This window comes from Etheostoma spectabile, chromosome 3 (genome assembly GCF_008692095.1).
Source record: "Etheostoma spectabile isolate EspeVRDwgs_2016 chromosome 3, UIUC_Espe_1.0, whole genome shotgun sequence".
Lineage (NCBI taxonomy): Eukaryota > Metazoa > Chordata > Actinopteri > Perciformes > Percidae > Etheostoma > Etheostoma spectabile.
In genome coordinates, this window is record NC_045735.1 from 23,468,383 (window position 1) to 23,480,410 (window position 12,028).

At 41.1% G+C, this 12,028-nt stretch overlaps 1 protein-coding gene across 3 annotated transcripts in view; it reads left to right on the top strand.

Annotated features, from left to right (window-relative positions):
* The window catches only part of fchsd2 (FCH and double SH3 domains 2), a 61,707-nt gene that overhangs the window by 24,272 nt on the left and 25,407 nt on the right, over positions 1-12,028 (top strand). For all 3 annotated transcript variants that reach the window (XM_032511758.1, XM_032511751.1, XM_032511763.1), the window contains exons 4-8: positions 7,336-7,415; positions 8,989-9,133; positions 9,294-9,427; positions 10,680-10,734; positions 10,963-11,091. In XM_032511758.1, coding sequence (XP_032367649.1) covers positions 7,336-7,415; positions 8,989-9,133; positions 9,294-9,427; positions 10,680-10,734; positions 10,963-11,091 — 543 coding nt within the window. The remainder of the gene's footprint in view (positions 1-7,335; positions 7,416-8,988; positions 9,134-9,293; positions 9,428-10,679; positions 10,735-10,962; positions 11,092-12,028) is intronic.

Consider the following 12,028-nt stretch of genomic DNA (forward strand, 5'->3'; position numbering starts at 1 on the left):
ATATATATATATATATATATATATATAATACCTCTAATCAAATTTCATTTTTAATTTTTATTTAATGCTCATATGCAGCCTGAAATATGTACTACATTACTCAGGCCTAAAAATAATAATAATTTATACTGTTTATTGAAATTACAATTTACACTCTGTTTTGTTAGTGATCATTACACACAGGCCTAAAAATACACACACGTGCTCAGGACCTATTCATACAAATGGAGAGATGTCCGAGTGGGCACAGCTGGCCCAGGCGGTGAAGTGGCATCCCTCCAGCGACCAATCCACACTCCGTAACCCTAACCCTTAAACCAGCGACCCTCCAGTTCCCAACCCAACTCCCTACGGACGGAGCTACTGCCACCCCGTGCATTGTCAATGCCCCTGCAAGCATGTGGTTATTGTTACACGTTCTGCCCACTAGAGAGACTTCCAACTTCAGCCTGGCCTTGAAGGGAACCTACGTCACAGCGCCTTGCACTTCTGGCATGCAGCTCCCTGTTTACATTATTTTACACCATGCACACAAACATTATCTAACAAGTGTATTGAAGCGGTTCTGTTTTTAAGGCTAACGTTGCTTGATTAGCACAATGACATCAAGTTAGGAAGCATAGCCAAAACAATTTATCATAAACTAAGTAACAACAAAGATTAAGCCAAACGTTGCTGCCACTAATATTTTAGTGATTTATAAGAAACCTGCGACTTGCAGATTGTCACGTTACTGAGAAGACAGCTGTTAGAAGGTAATGTATCATAGTTAGTTAGAACCTTTTTGCATCTGCTACTGGTTCTACATCAAGGAAAGAGGTGCTTACATATAGCCTACACTGTAGTATATTTTAAGATTTTAGTTTTTGAGACAATTAAATTGAATCTCATTGAGTTTTTTGTTGAAACAGACTTTTGATCCCTTGAAAGTGAAAATGATTTCAATTTAAAGGGCTGTAGCGATATCATTGTTATTCAGGCTTGGGGGAAGACATTTGTACAGGTGTCAGTATTTCTAAACACAGTGTGCAGGAATGCCTGCTTCCTTACCATGAAATTATTTTTACCCGTCAGATAGCCACTCTGTAGTGTGCTACGGATTTGTCAGGAAGCACAAAAACTAAAATAGTATACATTTCCCAGTAAACGGCTGCGTCAGCATACTCCTCTTTCTGAGCATTAGATGAACAGTGTCTACGTAGAAACCAAGCAGTGCCTGCCGCCAACAGTGTGAAAGTCAGATTCTTATTGAATTTTGATGCTGCTCAGTTTAAGATCCCTTCACATGCACACTCACACAAATTCATACAGACCTGCTGAGAAATGCTCTCAACTGCAACATCCTCCTGTAGCGTAAGGAAAAACATTTGAATAAATAACCAATCCAGCTCTTAACAGTCTTAACATATTAACATAAAAATATACACTTTATGCAGCTGTCTATCAACACAGAAAGAAAGAGAGAGTAAAGATGTGCAGTGAGACTGGAAAAATATGTGTGTGTCTCCGTTGCTCCTTCTTGCTTTCTCTCTATCTCTCACTATTCTCCCTCAGCACTGTCTTGTTCACCTTAGAAATAGAAGTTGCCTAGCAACGCTGCCACCCCCCCACCCTATACGATAATGGATCCCCTTCTAATTATAGGTGTGTGTGCATGTATGCGTATTTATGTGTGGGAATGTCTGAGTACAGTGTTTTTTAAATAGATGAATGGGAATAAATAAGCAAACTAATGAATTGCTCCCCTTACTGTTATTAAAATAGCATTTTATTATGGCATGTCGTTTCCCACTACACACTCAGGTAGTCGACCACTGGCAAAAACTCCACTCACTCACTGGCCCCCTTTTGGCGATACACACAAAAATCCAGCCAATCAGCTGGTCCAACAGAGAGACAGACAGTGAGGGAAAGAGAAAGTGAGAGGTGCAAGCTCTAAGGGACAGACAGAAAGGCAGGGAAAGAATGAGACATGAGCATTTAACACAATAGAGAAAAGACCAGAGGTGTGGTGTAGAGAGGACAACAGAGTGAGAAAGAAAGTGAAGGTGCTGTTGTTTAACCTTTGTCCTTTCACTGTGTCAAACCAGGCATCCCCTCTGTGAAGGAGTCAGCCACAAATACCAGCCGCCAATCAAATGCTCCATGTTTTCTGTGTGTGTGTGTGTGTGTGTGTGTGTGTGTGTGTGTGTGTGTGTGTGTGGTTTGGGGTGTGTGTTGTGTGTGGTGTGTGTGTGTTGTGTGTGTGTGTGTGTGTGTGTGTTATGCATGTCTGTTAGCATTTTTCCTGTATTCCCCTCGCACAATCAACATTGCTGAAATAGTTTTAGGCTGGGGTCACACTTCACTGTACTGCCCAAAAAGGCCAGCCTCCTGTGGCTGTCGCTCTGTCAGTGTCCCTCTTCTCACCGTAGAGCACCGTTCCATGTAAATCAGCCTTCACATTATGGGTGTTTTTCAAGGTCTGTATTTCCTCTAAATAAAATGGATTTTTCTGTAGGTTCAGTTTGTACATTAGAACTAAAATAGTCTTACCACAATATATCTGCAAAAGTAAAACACACTCCAAACAGAGTTGTTAGTAATTGTAATATTTTCCTTTCCATCGTGCCTTTTTTCCTTTGTCACCTCCTTCTCTTCCTTCCATACATTGACACACACCTTACATAAGACTCATGCACACATCCATGAAAGCCAACCTATTAGTTATATATGTGTCTCTAATGCAGGCTATCCAATATGGCACCAATATTTGATCTACAGTGAGGGAAAAGAAGTCTGAAAACAGGAGAGAGATAGCAATGAGGAAAGTGACGATTTCTCTTTTGTCTTCCTGTTCTCTCTCACACATTAACACACTACATCACGCGCAATACCTTTTTAAAATGTGTCTCACACAACACAATCTCTTTTTAAACAATAACATCATTGGTTTTGTATTCTCTCTCTCACTCTCTCTCTCTCCTCTTCCATTCACCCTCTCCTTACTTATCCCCCGTCTTTCCCGTAGCTTACGCTGCAGATGCACACACACACACACACACACACACACACACACCACACACACACACACACACATACATACCCCCCCCACACCCACACACACACACACACCACACACACACCACACACACACACACACAACACCACACACACACACACATACAAAATACATGACCCCCCCCACCCCCCACCCGCACACACACACACACACACACAAAACGAGGCAGCAAAGTGCAGACAGGAAGAGGCAGGAGAGAATATCAAGTATATTGATTAAGTGAAAGTTGAGAAAGTAAGGGGGATGAAAAGGTAGACACAAAGAAATCAGAGAGCGACATCAGATAGAGAGGGAGCGCAAGTGACTGAGCCCAGCGACAGCAGAAAATGAGTGAGTAGAAGAGCGAGAGTAAACAGACATCTGTCTGTGGAGTTGTGTTGGCAGGATGTGAAGCTGAGGGAACAGCAGCAAATTGATGGAAAGATCAGAGTTATGAAGAGATGAATGAAGCATAGGCACTGGTGACTTAAAGTCACTAAGAAATCAGGACTTTTCATTCTTGCTCTCTTTCTTTATTTTCCCTTTAGTTTGCTCTGAAGTAATCATTTGTTTTTTTGAACAGTTACAGAGCTGCCTCGGTGTGGCAAAATGTTAGTTAAAAGTAACGTCATCCCGCAAAAAAATAAAATCACCTCGTACGCCAATGAGTAACAATAATGTCACCTTATTTTGACCTGTAATTGTAGTGTCTCCCATGGATTTATCTGTAATTTAGAAAATGCCAGAATGCAGCTGTGAACACCCAAATGAACTCACAGAGAATTGTTTGACAGTGATGAAAATAATCACAGGCTGTTACTTACTAACAGACATGCTTACAATACATAATATTCGACAATAATCAGCCTCTCTTCCTGTTCCTTTTACTTTTTATGTCTATCAAACCTTCTCACACACTGGTCTCCCCAGGATATCCTGCTGTTTGGGTACCCTCTATGCCACTCTGATCACAAAAACAGGATGTATGTGTGTGAGTGTGTCTGTTTCACTGTACGTGTGTATAAAAGAGCAGGTCCACCTAACCCAGTGTACACAGGAAGGGCAAAGAAGAGAGTTGCCATAGTAACATGCTGTTCAGATGGTTGTCAGTAACAGCATAGAAAGGAGGATGGAGGGATGAGATGAGGAGGGAGCTGGGAAAGAGGATAGAGAGAGAAATATAGAAAGGTAGAGGAAAACAGAAAAGGCAGTCAGAGGGGAAGCTAGAGAGAGGAAAATTAACTTTCCGAAGTCGGCCAACAACACCATAGCTGTCACAAATCAGTCACTCGGTGTGCTTTTCACCATTCAGGCATTGCCAAGTTTAGCTGTCATTGCTCTTGCTCGGATTATAGGTCTATCATCATAGAGTGATTTAAGATGCTTTTAAATTATGTTTTGGCTTTAAAAAAAAGGAAGGAAGGCCAGCAAATGGAGGTGTTCTTTACTTAAAGCTATAGTCCGTAGTTTCTGTCTCCCCCATGAGGAATTCTATGGGATAACAACAACACTGTTGGCGCGTCCACATGTTACAGCCTTCCCACGCCGCGCCCCCCCACCCCTCCTCTATGCAGTTGCTAGTATGCAAGGAGGACACGGAGGATTAAAAAAAAAAAAGGTGAATTCTTCAGATAAGGTCATTATCTTCACTCAAGCTTCTGCTCGGGAAAGTCACCGGACGACACAATCTTCTGAACAAAGCCATACTGAGAAATACAGAGAGCGTTGTGCGGAGATGATAGTCTTTATATAATATAGTATAAGTAATGGATTGATCCACATTTTTCAAAGTCTGCAATATGCTCATATTTACAATGGAATACAGGTAGTTATTGGTCGCTGTTGCCCATAGTGAAACTGGAAAACTCATAAAAAGTGGGCCTTGTTTATTATTATAGACATAAGTTCACAATGCACAGATTACAATGACAATAACTCTTTCAATGCACATATGGGCATGTGAGCCATGTTTTAAGATAGATTTTAAAATGTGAAATACATTTTTTTTAAACTTTGATTAAAAGTCAACTGGCTGAAGGACATGCTCATAATGTCCACTAGTGGCCACTAATGAGGGCTAATTCCAGATGTCCAACTGGACCAAATTTAAGATACAATATCTGGTGACACTGTATTGTTGATAAATTGATAGGGCGCAGTGTGGTGTGGAAGTCAAGCTGTCAAATCAGTCCTCCTGTCAGCCAGCCAGCCAGCTCACAGTCAGTGGCTCACTCTGCTTTCAGTCACTGTCCTTATGTAACCCCCCCCAGAAACACACACACCTACAACAAGCATGCACGCACACACAAAAATGATCCCTGTTTATACATCAGGAAGGCAATTAAATCCAAGGCACTTCTATTGCTGTTTTAATGCTGTGGGCCTCTCCAGTTGTCCTTCACACACTCTCTATCCCATCTTTTTTTCTAAAAAACACAAACAGTCTCACAGTCTTCCATGAAAACCATCCATACCCTGCATGAATTGGACAGGGGAGTTTCTATTCCCATAACTTTTCTGTGTGTCTGTGTGTGTGTGTGTGTGTGTGTGTGTGTGTGTGTGTGTGTGTGTACATTTTCTGGTGTTTTTAATGCACAGACTAAATATTACATTAATGAGACTAGCATTGGCTAACCACACAGTTAGTTAGAAATAGGTTACTTTTTCTTCATGTAAGATACATTCATCTTTATGGCAACTCTGGCAGAGTATGACTCAAAGTAGTACTGACGTCTACACTCAGATTAGTTCTACAAAATATTTACTCCACTGGCTGCCAATTTACTCAGACAGGAACACTGCTGGGTAAGGGGAGTTATTCTTACAGTAGGCGCTGACTCTTTTCTAGAAAAGCTGGCTCTCGCCCTTCTCTATAGGGTTTAGCTGGTGGGTGCCAGGGGTCACTGGCCACTGTCTCCCCCAGGACACAAGCTTTGTGTCATCTGGAGGGAAGCAGATATCAGGTCCAGGAACAAGAGAACTAAGAACTTAGTAGAGTTTTTGGATGGCCTCATTCACCATCTTTGAAAGTAAAAAGGGCAAGATGAGAGAGAGAGAGAAGAGAGAGAGAGAGAGAGAGAGAGAGAGATAGAGAGAGAGAGAGAGCGAGAGAGAGAGAGAGAGAGAGAGAGAGAGAGAGAGAGAGAGGAAAAGAGAAGGAGGGAGAGAAGAGAAGAGAGAAAGGTAGGTGATTAAATGAAATATGAGAGAGCGTAGCAGTATGAGTAGAGAGATAAATAAGAGAGAGAGAGAGAGGAGTAGAAATTTGAAGACAACTGAACATTAATATTGATATTAGAGGGGGAGGAGAGTGGTGAGAGGATACAAATATGTGTAAAGTAATGTTGAGGTGTGGGAATTGTAATGTTGACGCGATGTAGAGTGAAGGATGGAGAGAGACATTAAGCGGTGAGTTGCTAACTGGTTGACAGATTTGAAAACGGAACTGAGAGACCAGATATAAATGCAGATTTATATGGAAGGGGGATGCAACAGATAAAGGGAAGAATGTGCCTTTATCAGTGTGTCTAAAGCTCTGTTTGTCCTGATTGGGTTGTTGTATTTGTAGTTTTTCTTTATTAAAAACGGTTTTATAATGAGGATTTGCTCTCCCAACCCACCCCTACACACACAAAGTCATCGCACTGCAGTGCCTGTGAGTTGTCGCTACTGACACAGTGACCTAGTCCAGAAGATGTAGGTTACCCTTTCTTGCAGCACTCTGGGTTTCTGCTCATTCTCACAGGAGCTGACTGGGGAGTCACTGTTGCTGACGCAGAGCTGATCCATTTTTATAGTGGTAGTGTTTACTGAGCAAAAGCCAAGATTGTGGCTGTGTACTTGAAACAGAAATATAATGACTGTTCAAAAGAAAACAGCACTTGTGAGGCGACCAAGCTAGAATGAAGTCCAAATCAGCCATAGTAAAGCCGCTCACACTGAGAGTTGGATACTGTGCAGGAAAAACAACAAAAATCTGTTAAAATAGATTAATATCTAATATAATAATGGTTAGATTTACAGTATGGATTAAATGGATACATTACACACAGACTCCTTTTTCCAACTGGGTCATAGTATCAGTGCAACAATGCACCTTAAGGTATGCTGAGAGAACATATTTGACTCAATAGAGCTTCATACTGTCTTGTTCTTGTCTTCACCTTGGCCCTTATTTTCTAACATACATTCTTACATAGTCCAAATACACTGTAATTTCGACAAAGTACAAACTAGTCAGATAACAGGAGAAACTTTGCCTTTAATTTTTTTATTTTTTTTATTTATACTTTCAGGCTCTGCAGAAGTTAGCGAGTCAATACCTTAAGAGAGACTGGCTTGGAATCAACCCTGATGACCAGAGAACAGACTACAGGTAGGTGTGTGTGTGTGTGTGTGTGTGTGTTTGTGTGTGTGTGTGTGTGTGTGTGTGTGTGTGTGTGTGTGTGTGTGTGTATGTATGTGTGTGTGTGAGAGACTCACAGTCAGTTGCACCACCAAGATGAAAGCCAAATCTTTGTTCCGCTGGAATATGGTCTATAGCACATGTATGAGTCTGTATTTCCTGTAACAGTGGTACTGAAATATGAAATCTTAAACTTTTGCAGAAATTATATTTTGGGTTGCCCAGTACAAAAGTGAGTATGCCATCTTTTCCCAACAGCTACAAATTTTGGATAGTGATTGGATGCGCGCCATGATTTTTTTTAAAGAAAATAAAAACTCTGGGCACTCACAGATAAGTCATTTTCTTATTGAATGTGGGGGCAGCTGTGGCTTAGGTGGCAGAGCGGTCATCTGCCAATCAAAAGGTTGGTGGTTTGATCCCTGACCCTGCAGTACCATGCTAAAGGGACCTTGGGCAAGACACGGAACTCAGAATTGCCCCCGATGCTGCGGTGTGAATGTGTGTGAACTTTTATTCGGTGAGTAGGCGGCACCTTTTATGGCAGCCTCTGCCACCGTGTATGAATGTGTGTGAATGGTCAATGGTTCCTGTACCATGTAGAAGCACTTTGAGTAGTCTTTAAGACTAGAAAAGCCCTAGTCCATTTACATTTAATGTGTGCAAAAAACAAAGGCGTCATCAGTGTTAACAATTTCTTTTGAAATAAGAAAATGAATTACCTGTGAGTGCTTGAGTTTTTGAATTAAGAATGAAAAACACACTTGAACAAACACACTTGAACAAACTGTCCGCTCCGCTGGTAAAATGTCTGCACATTTTACAGAAACCTTGTTTACACTGTATTCCAACCAAGGAATTTGTTCATACCATTTTGAACAGCGCCTCCTTTAAATAACACAATAAAGAACTTTGTTTAGCCATTGTTGTGGCGGTAACATTACACTGGCTGAAAAGCCCACTAGCTAGCTGGCTGAAGACAGCCCAGAGAGTCTGCATCTCGGAACCATAGCAACCGATTATGTTCTGCAGGCTTCTTACAACTTGTTTTAATCAGAAGACACATAAAACATACACAACAAGTCAACAGTATGCCAAATTTATATTGATTTCTTTTCTTACATGCATTTTAATATTTTTAACTAAATGTATTTTAATCCAACTTGGCTGGATGGGCCAGTGAGTAATGTGGGTGGGCCAGTGAGTAATGTGGGTGGGCCAGTGCCGCCCAGGCCCATTACTGCCTATGCGCCTGGGTCCAACTTGTTATTGAAACAAAATATAAAGGTATTCACTCTGTAGTTTTACTGGTATTATTAGTTCTATTTTTTGTTTGTTTGTTTGTGGCTAACAACTTTCTACACAAATCCTTTCCCCTTCCAGGTGCATTCACATGCAGTTTCTCAGACAAACATACAGGGGTGTAGGGGAAAATGTGCCACTCTGCATGAGAACTTTATGATTTTCTAAATATTTGCTCCTCGAAGTGTAAGTTGCTGAACTATAACCATCCAGCATTTTTGTGTTTTTTCTCTCCAACTAGGAATGTGTATTCAGTGTGGAGGGCCTACTTAGAAGGAACAATGCAGGTGAGCCAGTCAAGGCTCAATGTGTGTGACAACTACAAAAGTCAAGTATCAGAGCCCGCTAAGACTGTTAGACTCTATAAGGAGCAGCAACTCAAAAAGGTGAGCGGATGCATGGACAGTGGGAGTTAGTTTCCATAGCAATCCTTGTTCTCTGTCCCTCTCTACAACATCCTTCAATGGACTCACACTGAGTTATTGTGACTCATGTTGGTCTGTTCTTTCACTAACAACTTGCCTGTTCTCCGTTTTCTCTTCACAGACCATAGATCAGTTAAGTGGCATTCAAGCAGAGCTGCAGGAGTCGGTGAAGGAGTTGGCGAAAGCCAAGAAAAAATACTACGACTGTGAGCAGGTTGCCCATGCTGTGCGAGAGAAGGCTGACATAGAGGCCAAGTAAGCTCACCACGGTACTGTGCATGTATGACTTAACAGATGGTCTCCATTGTTAGAAAGAATACCATCAAGCAAACAGTGTGTGTGTGTGGCTTCAGTGTAACATACAGTAGATATCTCATTATGCAATGGTGCAGTCGAGTGCAAGTGTTGAGCTTGTACTCCTCAACAGCGTGTGTGTGTGTGTGTGTGTGTGTGTGTGTGTGTGTGTGTGTGTGTGTGTGTGTGTGTGTGTGTGTGTGTGTGTGTGTGTGTGTGAGTGATAGAGACAGAGGGCCTGCTCTGACCTGGTTTTAAAATCCAATCTGAGTGATCACAAGTGGAAAACTCTAGTGTGTTTTCACCTGTCTGTAGAATGTGTCTCCAAATGCGTCCTCAGTCACCACTTGTGATCGGATCCGATCTAACTTCCCTGCGCTACATGCAAATAAACACGTACATAATTTACGTTTGCATACAGACTGGTTGTGTGTTTATAATGTCAGTTGTTACTTTCTCATAAATCAAGTGAAATATGAAAAAGTGCAGCGCACAGTCTGTCTGTGTGCTGGCCCTAGACTGTAGCCAGACTGTAGCCTATACAAAAGGTTGCCGGCATAAGGTGATCTACTGATGGGTGGCAGGACCTGTGCTGGTGAGAATTTGATAAAAAGGCTTAGTGTGTTCAGCTCTCAGTACATTTGTAGTAGCTTCTAATAGAGTCTCTGTAGCTGCTTTATTTTACGTTTCATGTTAGGTTATAGGAGTTGGGTTACACTACTGCTGGTGAAGCCCCAACATTATTTTGCTGCTTCATAATGAAAGCATTCAAACACCAAAACAATGGAGGACTTTAATTGTGAAGAACTTATAAGAAATTAAACTGTGTTGACCACACATTTCACCGTCAACTCCAGACAGTGCTGTGTAGCTCCGTTAATGTGAGACTAATAAATACCAGATTGAGGAGACATAAGAGAGGGAAGTTTTGTAGTAGCCTTATGTCCTACATTGGTGAATTCAGGGACGTTTTGTGAAGTAAAAATAACGGTATTGTCAAGGCAACAGCGCTGCGGAGAGCTCGAGACAGCCGGGGATATAGCAGCAGGCAGTATGCAGGAAAAAAAACACAGACGCACTAACTAGAATAGAATAAAACTGAATATGATAAAACATCCAAAACACACAATTCACTCATTGTCAATTCACTGTGACATGTGAAATACTTAGATCAAAGATTAACATCTTTGCTTGCTCTGCTTTGTTATTTCAGGTCTAAACTGGGTCTTTTTCAGTCAAGAATTAGTTTACAGAAAGCAAGTGTAAAGGTAAGAGGGCTCACTCACAAGACGCAAACACAACACTGTCACTCCCTCTTAAGGCAGAGCTTTCAAGCTGACTCTTTTAAACCATGATACAAAAACAAAAATGATTGTTTTACTTTGCTTCCATAATGAGCCTTAACCTAAAAAGAGACACATGTACTCGGCTTAAAATATTAAGCTCTATTACTGTAATGCAGTATTGCAATATGGTCTGTTTCTCTTTCATTTCAGTTGAAAGCAAAGAGAAGTGACTGCAACTCCAAGGCGACACAGGCCAGGAACGACTACTTGCTAACGCTAGCTGCTGCCAACGCTCACCATGACCGCTACTACCACACAGATCTACCACACTGCATACAGGTATTTACATATATGGTAATATAATAACAAATATAAAGAATTGGAAGATGTAAGTGGTGTGAGAGAGAATCCACGTCCCTACCATGCATGTGGACATTTTAATAAAACTGTACATTTCTAGACAGCTGAAATTGTAGTTTGTAATGCTATAATGATATTTTCATTTGTTACACCAAGTACTGGCTTTAGAATCTCAAGCACTGTTAATACCCAGAGGGATTTTCCAGGAGCAGGGAGACATATTTTCTGGTTCCCAAATTCAAAGGGGAAAGCTACTTTGAATTAAAGCTCAATTTGGGATAAAATGTCCTTTTATAAGCACAAAAAGACAGACTCCCTTTCAGTTTCCCCAAGGTAGGTGGAGGGGCAAAATAATCATACTTGAGATATTAATGATTTCACAGTTTCAAGTCTTCAAAGAGAGCCATCAAGTTCTCTGGATTTGGGATTTGAAAGGGGCTTATGTAAAAACAAATTCAACTTAATGAGCCAACCTGATGTTTGGTCTTACCAATGATTTGTAGTCATGAAATTATATGTTCTACAATGTTGAACACTTTGTCGTAGTTTGTCATTTTAAACTGTTTTGTAGATAGAATACGAAAGGTCATCGAATGAGGGAGGCAAATAAGTTTGCTGCATCATTGATGTTTTCTTCTTTCCTGTGCAGTGAATGGCATATTTTTTTGGCCTCGTGATCACATCTGACACTTTCATATGACATGCATCCCTTTGAACCTGAATGCGTGTTTGTATTTCTTTGTTATTACGGTTGTTGAATGTAGGTTTCATGATATTAATGTACTCAATTGTTTCTAAGTTATGACCTCACCGTTGTTGGTAGTAATGCTAAAGCAAGTTCTGCAACCTAAAGTGATAAAATGGGACACAGAAGACAATTTGCTGCCGCCCCCCCCCATATTTATTTCATCAATGT